Consider the following 17,926-nt stretch of genomic DNA (forward strand, 5'->3'; position numbering starts at 1 on the left):
AACCATATTTCTTGAGAAGTAAACATTATTCCAGCCGTGGGGAACATAGCTCCTCGTACCACCTGCCAGGTGGGAAGTTCTCTTTTAGTACGACTATGCTTGTGGTGGTCTTTCAATTCCTTTGTGGTGTATATATGGTACTACATACCCCAAATAGCATGATCCTGCCCAATTCTCTGGTAGCCAGGGGTATGCTCTATGACCGCATATGAAGTATGTCCCATTATAGGCTGTCATTATCTGTCCCGGTTGTTCGGGGTTTATGTTGGCGCGGAAGACAGTAAAACCCATCTGGTTGTCAGTATTTGTTCGCCTGGTCCCATTCCGTGGTTTATTATTGGTCAAATTAATCAAATTGGTGGTATTGAATTTCCTGCATTATATGTGGTAAAATTTTGTATACAATGACCTTTCCCCACATCAATTCTGATCCCTTCAGTCTGTTCTGTGCCGCGCTCCCAACATATTTCCCCGATCGGCTGGCCCTTTCCTGACGACTTTAGAGAGAGTAAGATAGATAAGCTAAATACGTGGCTTGAGCAGTGGTGCAAGGGAGAGGGATTTAAATTCTTGAGGCATTGGAACCAGTTCTTGGGGAGGAGTGACCTGTACCAAGGGGACGGTCTACACCTGAACTGTGAGGGAGCCGATGTCCTCGGGGTAATATTTTCTAGGGCGGTTCGGGAGGATTTAAACTAATTTGGCAGGGGGATGGGAACCTAGGTAGTGGAAAAGAGGGAAGTCATATGAAGTCAGAAATAGATGGTAGAAAGGTGAGAAGCAATAAGCAAAGGAGAGAAACACAAAGGGCCAAACTAATTCATAATGAGAGTGTGAAAAAAGCAAGCCTGAAGGCTTTGTATCTTAATGCTAGAAGCATTAGGAACAAGGTGGATGAATTAGTTGTGGAAATAGAGGTAAACAAGTATGATTTGATTGGGATTACAGAAACGTGGCTGCAGGGTGGGCAAGGCTGGGAACTTAACATCCAGGGATATACAATATTTAGGAAGGATCGGCAAAAAGGTAGGGGAGGTGGGGGTAGCATTGCTGGTAAAGGAGGGGATTAATGCAATGGAAAGGAAGGATATTAACTCGGATGAAACGGAATCTGTATGGGTAGAAATGAGAAATAGCAAGGGGAGGAAAACGTTAGTGGGTGTGATATATAGGCCTCCAAATAGTAATATGGAGGTGAGGGAAGGCATAAAAAGGGAAATTAGAGAAGCGTGCGATAAGAGCACAGCTGTCATCATGGGTGACTTTAATTTACATATTGATTGGACTACCCAAATTAGTAAAAATTCTGAGGAGGAGGAATTCCTGGAATGTTTTCGGGACGGTTATCTGGACCAATATGTCGAGGAGCCGACTCGAGATCAGGCCATTTTAGACTGGGTATTGTGCAATGAGAAGGGACTTATCAGCAATCTTCTTGTACGAGGCCCCTTGGGTCAGAGCGATCATAATATGATCGAGCTCTCAGTCAAGATGGAGAGTGAGGAAATTGAATCAGAGACTAAGGTCCAGAACTTAAATAAAGGGAATTACGAGGGTATGAGACGGGAATTGGGTAAGATTGATTGGGTGGTGTTTCTGGGGGGATTGACAGTGGATAGTCAATGGCAAGCATTCAAAGATAGAATGGAAGAATTCCAGAACATGTTTATACCGGTTTGGCATAAAAATAAACCTAAAAAGGTGACTCAACCGTGGATAACGAGGGAAATTAGGGACAGCATAAAATCAAAAAAAAGGGCATATCAACTGGCAAAAAAAAGCACCAGACCGGAAGATTGGGGGCAGTACAGGATACAGCAAAAGAGGACAAAGGGATTAATCAGGAAGGGGAAAATAGAATACGAAAGTAAACTTGCAGCAAACATAAAGACAGACTGCAAAAGCTTTTATCGGTATATCAGGAGGAAAAGACTGGTAAAATCCCAAGTCGGTCCCTTGCAGTCCGATTCGGGAGAATATATAATGGAGAATAAGGAAATGGCAGACCAATTAAACTCATACTTTGGTTCTGTATTCACAAAGGAGGACACAAATAACCTCCCAGGAATATCGGCAAACATAGGGACTAATGAGAGGGAGGAGCTGACAGAAATTAGTATCTCTAGGGATATGGTGTTGGGTAAGTTGAGGGGACTGAAGGCCGACAAATCCCCGGGGCCTGATAAACTACATCCTAGGGTACTTAAGGAGGTGGCCCTGGAGATAGCAGATGCTCTAAGGATCATCTTCCGGAACTCCATTGACTCGGGAACAGTACCCGTGGATTGGAGGGTAGCTAATGTTACCCCAATATTTAAAAAGGGGGGTAGAGAGAAAGCAGGGAATTATAGACCAGTAAGCCTTACATCGGTTGTGGGCAAAATGCTAGAGTCCATTATTAAGGATAAAATAGCGGAGCACTTGACAAATGGGGAAAGGATCGGACAGAGTCAACATGGATTTACAAAGGGTAAATCGTGTTTGACTAATCTGCTGGAATTTTTTGAGGAAGTAACTGGTAAAATAGATGGGGGAGAGCCAGTGGATGTGGTGTACCTTGACTTCCAGAAAGCCTTCGATAAGGTTCCACACAAAAGATTATCATGCAAAATTAAGGCTCATGGGATTGGGGGCAAAGTATTAACGTGGATAGAGAACTGGCTGGCGGATAGAAAACAGAGAGTTGGAATAAACGGCTCGTTTTCGGAGTGGCAGGCAGTGACCAGCGGGGTGCCGCAAGGATCTGTCCTGGGACCCCAGCTGTTCACAATATATATAAATGATCTGGATCAGGGAATTGGATGCAATATTTCCAAATTCGCTGACGACACTAAACTAGGAGGAGGGGTGGGCTCTGATGAGGATGTCAGGAGGCTACAGTGCGATTTGGACAGGTTGGGGGAATGGGCGGATACGTGGCAGATGCACTATAATGTGGATAAATGCGAGGTTATCCACTTTGGGGGTAAAAACAGGAGGGTAGATTATTATCTAAATGGCAATAGATTGGGAGATGGGGAAGTGCAGAGGGACCTGGGTGTTCTTGTGCACCAGTCACTGAAGGAGAGCATGCAGGTGCAACAGGCGATTAAGAAGGCAAATGGTATGTTGGCCTTCATATCAAGGGGGTTCGAGTATAGGAATAGGGATACCTTACTACAGCTGTACAAGGTGCTGGTGAGACCGCATCTGGAGTATTGTGTACAGTTTTGGTCGCCCCATCTGCGGAAGGATGTTCTTGCCATGGAAAGAGTGCAACGGCGATTCACCAGGCTGATACCTGGAATGGCAGGAATGACCTACGAAGAGAGATTAAATAGTTTGGGCTTGTACTCACTGGAGTTTAGAAGATTGAGAGGGGATCTCATCGAAACATATAAAATTATGGCAGGCCTGGACAGGCTGAATTCAGAGAGAATGTTTCCAATGGCCGGGGAGCACAGAACCAGGGGCCACAGTCTAAAAATAGCGGGCAAATCATTTAAAACAGAGATGAGGAAGAATTTCTTCACTCAAAGAGTGGTGAGCCTGTGGAATTCCCTGCCACAGAGGGCTGTGAAGGCTAATTCAATAAATATTTTCAAGAGAGAATTGGATATATTTCTGAAGGCTAAGGGGATTAAGGGTTACGGAGAAAAGGCGGGGACGGGGTACTGAACTGGTAAGATCAGCTAAGATCTCAGACGAAGATCAGCCATGATCTCATTGAATGGCGGAGCAGGCTCGAAGAGCCGAATGGCCTACTCCTGTTCCTATCTCTATGTTTCTATGTTTCTATGTATTGGTAAGAACTAAAAAGGGGGGTTCTTTCGTATAATTATATGTTGGCTTATACCATTCTTTAAAATTTTCCAACGAATATCCTCCCCCCCTCCCCCCCCCCGGAACTTATTCCTTAGGCTAGTCCATTTCTGTTCCCAGGTTTTTCCGAAGGTGGATAAAGTGGTATTTTTCTGTTTCGTATGATTTCTATTAATTATCCATTCTGCCATATCTGAGGTTCAAGGGTATTGGTCGCAAGGGTATCCCTCCTTTCGCATGAGTGGGAGTATGGCTACATACCCAACAGGCATCTATCCCACTCCATTTGGCATACTTATGACATATATAAAAACGTATTTACATGCAATCCCCGTTTTCTACGCGGTTCTGTCGCCGCATCTCCCGTGACAATACGTATCAACGCAACACAGTAACTTATACATGTTTTTGATGCAATATTCTTCTTCCAGTTATTGCCGAAGGGGTCTCCCTTTTTTTTTTCTGTGGAACAGATTCAGAACAGTGGGGGTAATTATTCACGTTCATGTCCTTTTATATAACTTCAACTGAGTCCAATGTTTCCATATGCCCTTTCCCCTTATGTCCAGACAGGCACAGGTGTCTCCACTAATTATAATTTCATACGGCCCATTCCATTTCGGTGCAAACCCTGGTTTTCTTGGTAGCACCTTTAGCATCACCCTACTCCCTGCGGAAGGGACCTGGGGTGCTATGGTGGGATCATCATCCTGTTTTTCCTGATTATCTCTCACGTTTTTTCGCATTCCCTTAAGTTGGGAACTTAATTCCCTTACAAATCGTTTTAATTTATCCTTTAATGGGCCGACATCGGCTCCACCTGTTATGATGCCTTCTGGTAATTGCATCGCTCGTCCTGTCATTAGTTCATAAGGGGTTAATCCTGTAGTTCTGTTTGCCGTAGCACGCAACCTCATCAGAATGATGGGCAGGACTTCTGTCCATGTTTTTCCCGATGTTTCCATGGCCTTTGCTAGGCTATTTTTAAGCGTTCTGTTCATCCTCTCTACCATCCCCGAGCTCTGGGGGTGGTAGGGTATGTGGAATTTTTGTTTAATTCCCATTAACTGACGTTAATTTCATTATACTTCCAGTAAAGTGTGTTCCTTGGTCCGAATCTATTTGCACCGGCACTCCCCACCGAGGGATTACTTCTTCAGCTAATATTCTGGCTACCGTCAGGGCAGTGCAGTTTCTAGTAGGGTATGCCTCCACCCATCGGGTAAACTGATCAATTATTACTAAACAATAGGTTTTCCCGCGAGAATTTGGAAGGGGTCCCGTGAAGTCAATCTGCAATTGCTCCCACGGTCCCTTTGGCCTTGGTTGGTGTCCCATCTTAATTTTGATGGGTCTTCCCGGGTTATGTTGGGCACAAGTGAGGCACCTTTGGCAATACCTCGCTATGTCTCGTCCCATTCCCTTCCACCACCATTCCTTACTAATAATCCCTGTCATGGCTTCCTTGCCCGAGTGGGCAAGCCCATGGTTGATCTCCAACAGCGTCTGTTGTATACATTCTGGGGCGACAACCTTACCTTCCTTTCTCCATACTTTATCCGTTCCTTTGATGGCACCCTGTGCTTCCCACTTACTCTTTTCCTGATCTGTGGAGTCCTCGTGTAACTCTGCTAAGCTCACCTCATCTTCCTCTTTATATAAGGCGGCTATGGGTGCTTCTATCATTGTTCTAAAGCGTCTTGCGCTGCCTGATCTGCTGCTTGGTTTCCCCAGTGGTGTGGCCATTCTGGACTACTCTGATCTGGTTCTTTCTGGTGTGCCTTAATTTTAATTATTGCTACCTGCTTTGGTTTTTCACTTGCCTCCAGGAGTCTTTTAATTCTCTCCTGGTGTTTGATGGGATTACCTCCTGTGGTTATAAACCCTCTTCTACCCCAAGATGTCATGTAGTCATGTACTACCCCAAAGGCATACCTACTGTCTGTGTAGATATTTACTACCTTTCCTTCAGACCTCTCTAAAGCTCTTGTGAGGGCTTCTAACTCAGCCACTTGGGCTGATAGTCCTCCGTCTATCCTTCCTGATTCTAGGGTTTCCAGTTGTTGGTTAACTACTGCCCAACCTGTCCGGGGTAGACCTCCTACATATTTTCTTGACCCGTCGACATACAACTCCTCGTCGACTTGTTCCAGAGGAGTGTCCTTAATTTTGTCTTCCTCTAGATTCATATCTACATCTCCACAATTATGGGGTTCTCCTTCCCCTAATATTCCTTCAGCTGGATTTTTGCCAATGTCTCTAACAATGGTTAGAGCTTGTGTAGGTGGGAGGAGGACTGCCTCCCATTTTGTTCTTCGTAAATTTGATACAGACCTTAGTTTTCCTGTGTTAAGCATTTCCACCAAGGTATGCTTGGTGTGTAAGATGATGTTTCCTGTCATTACTATAGGTTCACTGATTTTCACCGCCCAGGCTGCGCAGTCCAAAGCGGCTATACATCTAGATAAACCTGCAACCACGAGTCCTTCTGCGGTTGAGTAATATGCTATGGGTCTGCGTTTAATCCCCATGTGTCTGGGTTACTACTGCCGAATAAAATCCTCCCTCGTTATTACAATGGATGTGGAAGTCCTTGCACATATCCGGGAGTCCCAATCCTGGGGCTGAGATTAAAGCTGCCTTTAACTGATCATAAGCTTCTTGTTCTGATCCCCATTCTATGGATTCAAGAGCACGTTTTCCTCCCTTGACTAATCTCTGTATGGGTTCTGCCAATTTAGCCAACTTTAGCCAACCCTGGGATAAAATTTCTACTGTAATTAAATAATCCCAAGACCTTTCTAACTCCTCTTACTGTTACGGGCCTTGGCAATTTCTGCACCGCATCTTTTCGGTCTATGGGCATTTCCTTGAGTCCTTGGGAGAACAAGTGACCCAAGTATAGGACCTGAGGTTGTCCTATTTGTGCCTTCTTGGGGCTTATTTTTAAGCCGGCTGATTCTAAACCTAATATAAGGGTAAGGGCCTCTTTGTGTGACTCTTCTGTGTCCGAAGCAATTAATATGTCATCTACATATTGTAATACTGTGCTTGACTCTGGGATGGGAATTGTTGCCAACATATTACTCGTCACCCGGTGAAATATAGCCGGGCTGTTATGAAACCCCTGAGGTAAACGGGTCCAGGTATACTGGCAGCCGTCCACTGTAAAGGCAAATTTTTCCTGTGATTCCTGGTCCAAAGGCAGCAGGGACCAGAATCCGTTGGCTATATCCAATACTGTAAATATCTTATGTTCCGGGGACAATCCATTCAAGATTGTAGCCGGACTGGCAACAATCGGGTGTAATTTCGGAGTCACTTTTTATTTAGAGCCGTGTAATCTATGGTGAGCCTAAAGCTCCCGTCCGGCTTTCCTACCGGCCAGGTAGGTGAGTTAGTGGTGCTTGTTGTTTCTCTCAAGATTCCTTTTTCTACTAAACCCTTTACTATTTCTTTTACAGCCTTTTTAGCTTCTGGTTTTATTGGGTATTGCTTATGTGGGGTATGTTCCGGTCCTGGAGTACTAATTGGTTTTATATTAGCCTTTCCAGTATCTAATTTATTCTGAGCCCATACTCCGGGAACATTTTCACAAATTAGTCCATAAATTCCTCTCTCTGTTTTCCAATCCCTAGTGGTAACAGTGGCTATTCCCACTGTTCCCAGGTTGTTAGCTATTTTTGCTAGTTTTTCTTTTCTGCCGTCAGGTCGGGGCCAGGTTATTTTCCCTTTTCCACAATCTGAGAGCTTGATACTCTTTCATAATATCATTTCCTAATATAGTTCCCTCATGAGACCTGTGCACATAGAATCTCATGGGCAAGTACATGTTTCCTACGTCTACCAATTGGGTAGTACTTAAAAAGGCTTGGGTTAGGTTTCCGCTCAACCCTCATAAGCATGTTGACTGGTGAGTTGTCGGGAGTGGGAGATCGGTGACAGATACGGAGGCGCCTGTGTCCACTAGCATTTCACATTGTCGGCCCCCTACTAGTGCAGACATGTAAATGTGTCCCTCCTTTTTGGCCTTAATGGGGGCCATAGGACTTCACTTCTGTTCTTTAAACTTTTGCCACTGCTTCCATTCCTCCCAATCTTTGTCGCTCATGGTTTCTCTACTAGATCCTGGGGTGGGTTTCCCGTGTTTGCTAAAGCGTGTGGCTTCAAAGTGGCCTGGTTTGCCACAATAACCACAGGTCTTTTTAACTCCCCCTTTGGATTCTCTGCATTCCTTCGCAAAGTGCCCTGCCTTGCCACAATTGTGGCAGGTTCCTCTTTTTGGTTTAGCGCCTTGGTCTGACGTAGATACTGCCCCTATCTTTTCTTGTTTTACGGATTTATTTGCGTCCTGTTGGTTAAGTTGTCCTTCCAGTCTAGTTGCCCATCGAACCACCTCATCATAGCGTTCGTGTGAAACCAACCCGGTTTTAAGGACCGCTTGGTGTCCAGCTGATAGTCCATCTTTGTATGCTTGTACAAAGCCTGGATCGTCTCGCGTCATATCTCCTGCTATTCCTGAGCTCTCATAAATAAGGAACAATCTTTCCCCGAATTCAGAAGCCCCCTCCCTTATTTTGTTTAGTTGATGTTATTCTACCCCAATTGGTCGGGGAATCTCCAAGGGCTGTTTGTATGGCAGTTTTAAAAGCCTGACTAGCAGCTACTTGTTGTTCATGGGTTGCTGACGAGGGTTGTTGGTTTACCCATCGACCCCCTAAATAGTCCTGATTGGGCTGTGCATTATCTTGGGGTACCAATCTCCATTTATCCGCGGGACAGGCTGCCCGGACTAGTATATGTACGTCCCGGAGATGGAGGTCATGTGCTAGTATCATCTGGTCTAATTTAGTCCAGAACTGGGCATTTCTACTTCTTGGTTTTAGGGGCCCTAAGGCATCAACTATCTGTTGTTTTTCTCCTGGAGTGAAGGTTTTATAATAATGTTTTGTTCTTGGGTTGTTGCCGCCATCTCCCGTAGTTCCTCCCCTTGTTACCGGAGCCATGTCGTTAATTTCATCCTCATCACTACTTTCATTATTCGAGGGGGCGGAGGGCCGTAGGCTGCTATATGGCGGGAGCGACATGTTATTCCCTGCCTCCATTTCTTTAAGTGTTCGTTTTAAGTCACTTACTTTCTCCTTGAGAGACTTGTTTTCTTCCTCTGTCCTCTTACACTTTTCTTTAACTGTATTTACTTGTTCTAGCAGACCATTTAACTGGTGTACTAACATTACTCCTGCCTTCTTAGTCTTATCTTTAGTCTGGAAGTTCCACCAGACTCTTTGGCATTCTAAAGACTGTGTGATATCCCACCCGTCTTTCTGCATACACTTAATAGTAGATTGTCTTTTTGTCATAAAGGTGTGTGACAGGGTTCCTTCTGGTCCCTTCTTAACTTGTTTACCTTCCATAGGATTTCCCTCGGATCCTTTTTGGACCTCTTTATCTTTCTTCCCCATATTTGAGAGAGAGAAAATATACTCACGGCCATGGATCACAGTCTGAGCGTTTCTCAGACGAATCGCGTGTTTTCACCACCACGAGTCCGGTCTCTAGGTAGACAGGATCAGTGTCTCACCGGCAACCGTATCTTATCCTATAACAAATTTAGGCATAACAACGCTACACATTTATCCTTCACAAAGACAATCCTTAACTTATACTTAATTAAAATACTAAACTGGTATCCTTTCTGGTAGTGCGGTCCTCTAAGATTCTTTTGATGAGTTACTAATTACCCGAGACACCCCGTCGAGCGTCCCCCGTAATTTCCACTCACCCTGCTCGCAGCGCCAAATTGATATAGAATTAATTGGTGCCTGAGCGGACTAAGTGATATACGAAAGTCGACGCGTACCCAACTTAACTCTCTGCTTTAAATAAACCGGACACGGACACCAAGCAAAGGAGAACAGTATTTATTATACTACAGAGCTCTGGGAGAAGCGCTAACACCTTATGGATGTGATCGCCAAACTTCTCAATTTTGCAATAGCAGCCGTGCTCCTTTTTATACCATTTTAAAAACAGGAAAGATACCATATTACATTTGACCAATCGGGCACTTTAGCATTCTTTAACTTTAGCCAATCCGATAGAATGTGATTAAGGGCTGCTAAGCTATCAAAAACAAGTTGATATTATACCGTTAGCAAACAACTTAATTATATTACTGTTCTGTGCAAGTGACATCACACGTTTGGTGTAAGCAGATCAAGTCAGCTGCCTGTTGTGCCAGTGTCTGCAAAATGTTAATGAATGTCCAGAATTTCAGCAGGCCTAACGGTGCCATTTTAAAATTTCCTCCAACAACATCTAATGTGTTTAGTGTGTGTGTGTGTGTATGTCTATATCTCTATCTCTTCCAACCGGCAGTACAGTTTATAGACCTCTATACCTAATGTCAGTACAGCTTCTTACAAAATGTGTGGAGAGGTTTAATGTAAATTAGAATTTTACTTAAAACTTCACTGTGATCCTACTGTACATTGATTCAAACTGTCAATTCAATGGAGTGGCAGGTTTTTTGTAATTAAATATACAATCTACTGTAATGAAATGTACAAATTACTGGAATGACATGACTTCATTAGCTTACAGATTTTTTTTTAAATTACAGTGCAGAATTCAGCACATGTCTGTGCTAGCTCCTCAACTGGATCTATTCCAATCCCATTTCCTGTGCTAGCCCACTACTAACCAGATGCTGTAGCTTATATTTTGATAGCATTCGATAGTAGATGCATTTACGCAAGTGATGCTCAAGCAGGTCCAGGTTTAAATTTTGCAGCCAACATGTCAATTTTGCTTACTTCACAGCAGTGTTTTGGGGGGAAAAAAGTACTTAAATGTTTCTTCTCCATCCAGAGTGTACTGGTTGTTCTATTTTGTGACTCTTACTAGGGTGCTTTCATGGGCCTCAAGTTGAAGCACAACTTTGAGATAATGATGAACAAACTGTATTGAATACAGTATTGCCCAACAAGCAGACATGCCATAGTGCACTTACCACACATTTTCTGCATGAATTATTTGGTCTGATCGATTTGTATGTGCATCTTCAAGCTACATGGGAAATGTGTTTGAGAATTAATGTAGAGCAGAATTTTAAAGACTGAATTTGGGATTTTCCTTCACCAGGGAGCAGATCCTCCGGGTAAAGGAGGACGAGAATGTTCCCTTCCTGCTGGTTGGCAATAAATCAGATTTGGAGGACAAACGACAAGTATCGGTGGATGAGGCAAAGAGCAGAGCTGAACAATGGAGTGTGAATTACGTAGAAACATCTGCAAAAACGCGAGCTAATGTTGATAAGGTATGCCCATCTCAGTGGTTGAATGTAGTACCATGATGGGCAACTGGCTGCATACCACCCAATTTGGAGTGTACATCCTTTCAAATTTGAGTATTATTACTGTTCATAGCTTTCTCCTTTTTGAAACTATTTTCCTTTTTGTGATAAATTTTCTGCATAGACTGGTAGCGGTTTTGACTATCTTATTCACATTCTGTCATTGGAATGCAATGAAATTCTGGTTCAAAGTAATATGCCATTTTGTGCCAAACCAAAATAAATGGGTATAGGACGGGACTTTTCTAAATTGGATATAATCAATATGAAATTCCCTATTGACCAAATAAGTTCACATTTTTGGATTTAAAGTCTTCACCTAGTGTAGTTGGGTTTTTTTTGCTGAAGGAAGGAGAGGCGAGGAATCGTAATGTTGACTGGGGCTGTTGATTGGATATAGGACATTTTTTTGCCGTTGAGACATCCTATGCACAGGAGATCTGTACTGGCACCAAATGCTGGGGAAAATTTGCAAAAGAACAATCGTAAATTAGTTTTATGTGGCTCACAAATGGAATGTTAGTGCTTTAAACCTTGAGTTCCTGAATGCAATGACTATTTTGCTGCCCACACTGATTTGCATACAGCTTGCCTGACGTTGCAATTCTTCTTGTTCTATTTCTTCTCTTCAGCACCCCCCACCCCTCCCCCGCAAAGAAAAAGACCCACTTCTACACCACCTCCCATTTGAAAAGTGAAAAATAATTTTACCTGCTAACAATGCTGGTTTCCTTAACCTGTCTTTGGCATTAATGATTTAGAAACATAGATAGGAGCAGGAGTAGGCCATTCAGCCCCTCGAGCTTGCTCCGCCATTCAGCGCGATCATGGCTGACCCAAATTCAGTTCGCTGTCCCTGCTTTCTCCCCATATCCCTATTTAAAAAGACATCTGCACCTGATCTAGAGACTGCCAAGAGCTGTTTTTTAATTTATTCATTCATGGGATGCGGGTGTCACTGGCAAGGTCAGCATTTATTGCCCATCCCTATAATAATTAATGTAATGTTTGTAAACTTATTCTTTAGTATTCCCTTCCCATGACTTTGTGGTCAAAATGATATGCATTTGACCTGGTTTAAGTTTCTACTGTGCCATTCTTTACTCAGTTGCTTAGACATCTGTAGAAGTAGTTTAGGATTACTGAACAATAACTACCACTTGCCTTTATCATAGAAAAGGTCCCAAGATGTTTCATCGGCCAGCTTTTCTCCCTTGTGCCTAGCCTTTGTTCAGTGCCCCTCCCAATGGCAGTCCTGAAATCTGAATTTGCCACCTGAGGAACCATGGACGTGACGATCCTGACACATGCCCACTATGCTGCCCAAATATGTGCTTTACATCTTAGCAAGCAAAAATGTTGTGGAAAATACCATGCTGTGTTTGAACTATAATTCTTCCTGGCATGTGTGCCATGTGGTGCACTCGAAGATGATTTCTGCTTGAGCAGTGCAGGACTCCCTCACACATTCCCTATTCAATGCAACCTCTATCGTTCCAAGAGTCACAGCTTCACTGTTTTAGCCGACTCTGTGTTGACTCCTGCGTGCAATGTGTAGTCCTCTTATACCGTACTATTTTTTTCCTTGAAGGTTTTTTTTGACTTGATGAGGGAAATACGTGCAAGAAAAATGGAAGATAGTAAAGAGAAGAATGGAAAGAAGAAAAGGAAAAGCATAGCTAAAAGGATCCAGGAAAGATGTTGCATTTTATAAACTCTGCAGACTAAACCATTTTAGAAGTCTAAACATACTAAGTATCTCATTTCATTTGCTGTTCCTTCAGAGTAATTGAAGGTACATGTCTTACATATTCAGGTTTCAGAAAGCATGAATTGGAGCCAACTTTAGGACACAATTGATCAGGAGGTTTAATGTCAATCCAAAGCACTACTTTTTGTGAGATGTCAATTGACATCTGGGCTTCAGGTTCATATTTGTTTTTACAAAATACCATTGGAAAGGTTTCTTTGTCTGGGTGGGTCTTGTCTAGGGATGGTTAATCAGTTCAGTCATTTAAATTACAAAATGAAAAGTGGTGACTCACTTCTCTCACGAGACAAAGCACTTTCTTAAATCACATTTTGAGTCTGAACTGCCTGGATTTGTAGATTCTATACAATATTTTTTTTATTTCCTCTGGTACAACTGAGACTTAAGTGCTGCTATTTGGGAGAGAATAGTTGCTATTAAGCAGAACTTGATCTTGCCAGATCTGTGTGTTTGCTGTTACAAGTAGACATCAGGTTTTTTTTTATAAGTTCAATTGATAACGCTGGTTTTTCACCGTTGAATTTTCTAACCAAAAACACTTGCTGTTAACAATTGCATTCATCAAGAATTCACTTTTAAGCTGTTGCAAGCTGAGACAAAACTTGGTGCATAGTGGTTAAAAAGCTTCATGAACCTGTGGAAACAATAAAGTGGGTTTCTTCTAAATAAGCTTAGTTGGTTTATTGGAGGCTCCACTTTGGACATTTGGCATTTGTTTTGCCTTTTATGGATGTGCTAATAACCCATTAAGGCTATTAATTTGGAGCTAGGGGTTTCTAATGATAAAGGTTAGAAGACAAAATTATGCTTTCATCAGTAGAGTGCACAGCAGCTTTTTTAAAATCCCAATATCTCACTTTGACACTTGGCACCATTGAAATTAATAGGAAAAATCTGCACATGCATGAGTTATTTCTTGGTTTCCTTTTACAGTATTCTACGGCAATGCCAAACATGAGTTGATAGTCGGGAGTAAAAGGTCATGAGGAATTTTAGGCCCAATGATTTCATGCCCCAACGATAAAAGGGATATTACCCCTTTTTCTCGCTGTAATTAATGACCTAACAAAATATCAGGAACACGTCTGTTGAAGTGAGAGATTTTGTTAGCATGTTAATTGGAGAAAAACTGACATTCTCGTGTTCTTGAGAAGTTTCACTTGTATGACTAAGCATTGGGTTACTGAAGCAGCAGTCAATGTTTTTGTTTTGCTGTTAGCAAATTGAAGACTTGACTTTTAGTTATTGAGCCCCCTGGAATTTAATAAAACTGTTGTTTTAGTATTGAGAGAAGATGGGAAACTTGATGTTACAAATGCATTGGGTTAAATTATGGTCTCCAATTTTTAAACTGCGAATAGAGTTGTACATTATATCTACACTAGTAAATTGATTTTAGTTTTCTCCTTTAGTCTCCAATGGGAATTGATCATACTGGAATTTGATTTCATTGAGCTCCTTGCTATATATGGCCTCTTGGGAAGCTTGCACCCGCTGTGACAACCCATACAAGGTAGACTCTCGGGGCAATTTTAACCTAATCCGCCCATCGGGAAACTTGCTGGATCGGGTGCAACATTGGTTTTACACCCTTCCCAATTGAGGTCATTGGAGAGTAATATTGGGTGGGGTGTAAAACCGGCGTTTCATCCGATCCCATGGGTTTCCCACCTGACGTGTTGGGTTAAAATGAATCTCTGCGTATACGAATGAGAAAACTGAAGGTGTGCTCTGTCACAGCATGGGAATCCTGTCATTTACAATAACTTGGGATGAACATGAGTTACTTAGAAGCAACAGGTTTGATTGTTCTAAGTTAGGGACAAACTGGGACTCTGTTAATGTTTTCTGTTATCTAACTTGCTAGAATTGCATGTATGTGGATTTCACTGTACTTGTATCAAAGTAATTTTAAGTGACATTTTGAGGCAGATTCTGGCTTTTCAAATGAGTCACTAACGCGCAATAGCAGATACACACGCATATAATCAAGCTGGGCTGTACTGTAGAAAAGCAGTGTAAAACTTGTAAATAAAAACTTATCTGAATATGCCTTAATTTAAAATCTTTACAGGTTGCATCCATCAGGAGTGTGGCAAATTAATTATGCAGGTGATAACTGCTGAAAGAACTTACAATCCTGTAAAATGTGCCATATTTTTGGGCCTAATGGCCCAGAACACAATTCAGTTGTCTTGATATTTGGGGCTACCATCTTCAGAATTGAATTATGCATTTTGGTTCAAATAGCAGTTATACATCTTGTTTTTTGTAAAAAAAAAAAAAATGTTTTGGCGTTCATATTAGCCCCCGGCCCTGCAGAGAGACTGATGGGGAAGTGGAAGAATGAAGATTGTCATGCTTGATTCAGAAGCTCCCCGCCCCCCCACCACCACCCCATCCAGTCCAATCTACTCACTTTCTATTGGCTGAAGTTTACTGATAAAAGAAATTGCAGTTAAGATGAGACTTAATAAAACTGCAGTTGAATTCTTTACAGTTTCAACCAGGAACGTCAGGACGATGTCACTAAATCTGGAATGCTGGGAACCTAGAATGTATATCATTTGTTCTGTCCTTTTATTTAGATGCATTGTTTGCCTTTTGTCACGTGTTTTAAACGTTTAATGTGTATTTCAAAGTAGGGGTTATTTGCACTGTATAGAATTGAAGAATACTATGAAGAATTGCTGCAAAATATAAACCTTGTTTGGACACTCTGGTTTTTGTGTGGGTAGTGCATAGCTATGAAATTTGTATGGCAGTGTGAATTGTAAGAAAATGAAAGTGATTCTAACCACTAACATTAGACTCGCAGTAAATGTGTAGCTTGGGTATTGTGGTGTTATGAAGCTGAAAAACACAAGCGTTAAAGGCTGATGCCCTTGCTCGAAGAACATTTTAATTGTATGTTGAACCATTAAAAATAAAAACATTTTTACAGCATTTTTTATTGTAGGTTAAACTTCTATTTACTATGCAGCAACACTTTTTTACATCCTATTGGCAAAATATCAACGTTCAAACTTGCCACCACAAAATATCCTCCTTTAAAAACTGATTATGGCAGGAATACAGGAAACTTTTTTTTATCCAGGACCGACGTGGTGCCGGTTCATCAAAAATTTTGGATAACCGAGAGCTATAGTAAAAGATACTGAGAGCTCCGTATAAAGCAACAAACCCTGTTGCTTAGCAACAGGTGCAGAACAATGGCCACAAGTTCCAAGCGTCTCTGTAGCTTAGCAATAGCTGTAGCCACACCCAATTGCACAGCAACAGATCGAGGAAGGCAAGTAATGTGAGGTAAAACTTACCTGAACCTACTCCTGAATTTTGCCGGTTAACTGAGATTTCCAGTTATTTAGGTGCCGGTAAATCGAGAGTTTCCTGTATTAACTTTAAGAAACCAGAGTTCCACTCCCTGACACTTCAGTGCAGTACTAACAGTGCTGCACTGAGAGGTGCTGTCTTTCGGATGAGACGTTAGGCCCCAAATGCCCCCTCAGGTGGACAAAAATATCCCATGGCACTATTTCTTAAGAGCAGTGGCATTCTCCTGTGTCCTGGCCAATATTTAACCCTCAACCAACATCACTAAGGCAGATTATCTGGTCATTATGACATTGCTGTTTATGGGATCTTGCTGTGCACAAATTGTCTCCTGCATTACAGCAGTGACCATACTCTTCCTATTTTTTTTTAAAATACTTCATTGGCTATAAAATGCTTTGGGATGTCCTGAGGTCGTGAAAGGCGTTATAGAAATGCAAGTCTTTCAGTTCTTGCCTGTATGTTTTAAAACAATAGTGGAAATTTCCTGCACTTTTTGAAATGCTAATTGGTTGTTTACTGTAAGAATGATTTATCCATGCAGTAGGTACCCTGAAATGCGTAAGTTTTCAATGCTAAGCGTAAGTCTCATTTTAAATAATTTCTACATGGTGAAAATCTAAGCTGTAGCTGATTCCAATCTAATTAATGCCAAAACCAATTGTAACCTAATTGCGTTTGCAAACATAGGGAGAGGCTCAAGCTGCAACAGATGATTTGGTTTTTGGCAGATTCATGGCAGAATGAACTTTATGCCAGCAAATTTGAAATCTTGTACATGGGCCAAGAAAAATGTACATCAAAGTACACCATGAATGGAATTGAGTTGACACCTGGAACTAATTGGAGATGTATCCCTTTTCAAATGTCCAGGTAAGTAGGTAAATGACCATTTATCACTTAGAAATGCACCAAAAAGTTAAACTAGGAGAGTTTGTGAAAAGTAAATTTGGAATAGATATGAGGAGCTTTACTTGGAATAATCAACTAGGTGAGGTAATTGGGGCAAAGCATTAGGGTTATTTAAAATGCAATCGGGATTCCCTCATCATCCACCATTTAATTCCTCTAACTTGAGGTTCCACCCCTTAAGCTGCTCTAATCTTTCCTCATAATTCTCCCCCTTTATACTTGAGATCAGCCTTGTTGCCCTCTTAATGCAGTTTATTTTTTTAATGGTTTATAGGCAAAATTGAACACCATACACTGCATTGTAAGGCTACGCTAGTTATACCAAAGCTTTACAATGTACTCTGGCCATAGCATTGCCAAGTGCTGATAGAATTTATGTACACATGTATTCTATTCTAACTGCAGAGCTTCTGCTAATGCTTTACAATGTCCAATCTGCTCATCTGAAAATATGTACCTTTAAAATCATTGCATTTAAGTATAATGCAGCTGAAGGATGAGTACATTTTGGATAATCTATGGGCTCTGATTTCTTTCAGGATGTATTGGAAAGTAATGTAAAGAGAATGGTTTGTACTTCCTAAAATGACTGAGTAAAATGCTTGGGATCTCTAAATTGCTCAGGAAGAAAGATTGCCGCAACCATTTAGTTGCAAGCAAAAACGTTGTTGAGAGTTTTTTTTAAAGTTCCTTATTTTTCAAAACTGCGATCAACCTCTCTTTATAAAAATTTTAAAAATGAAATACTTCATTTT

At 41.7% G+C, this 17,926-nt stretch overlaps 2 protein-coding genes across 6 annotated transcripts in view; one reads left to right on the forward strand and one right to left on the reverse strand.

The window, feature by feature from the left end:
- LOC147115098 (ras-related protein Ral-A) overlaps positions 1–15,872 on the forward strand; it is a 520,495-nt gene extending 504,623 nt beyond the window's left edge. For all 4 annotated transcript variants that reach the window (XM_085993388.1, XM_085993389.1, XM_085993391.1 and 1 more), the window contains exons 4-5: positions 10,945–11,119; positions 12,747–15,872. In XM_085993388.1, coding sequence (XP_085849514.1) covers positions 10,945–11,119; positions 12,747–12,869 — 298 coding nt within the window. In that variant the 3' untranslated portion in view covers positions 12,870–15,872. The remainder of the gene's footprint in view (positions 1–10,944; positions 11,120–12,746) is intronic.
- The window catches only part of LOC147115101 (oxidation resistance protein 1-like), a 1,180,356-nt gene that overhangs the window by 121,227 nt on the left and 1,041,203 nt on the right, over positions 1–17,926 (reverse strand). The window lies entirely within an intron of this gene.

The sequence above is a fragment of the Somniosus microcephalus genome, chromosome 7 (assembly GCF_052327205.1).
Source record: "Somniosus microcephalus isolate GS21.2 chromosome 7, FLI_Smic_1.0, whole genome shotgun sequence".
Lineage (NCBI taxonomy): Eukaryota > Metazoa > Chordata > Chondrichthyes > Squaliformes > Somniosidae > Somniosus > Somniosus microcephalus.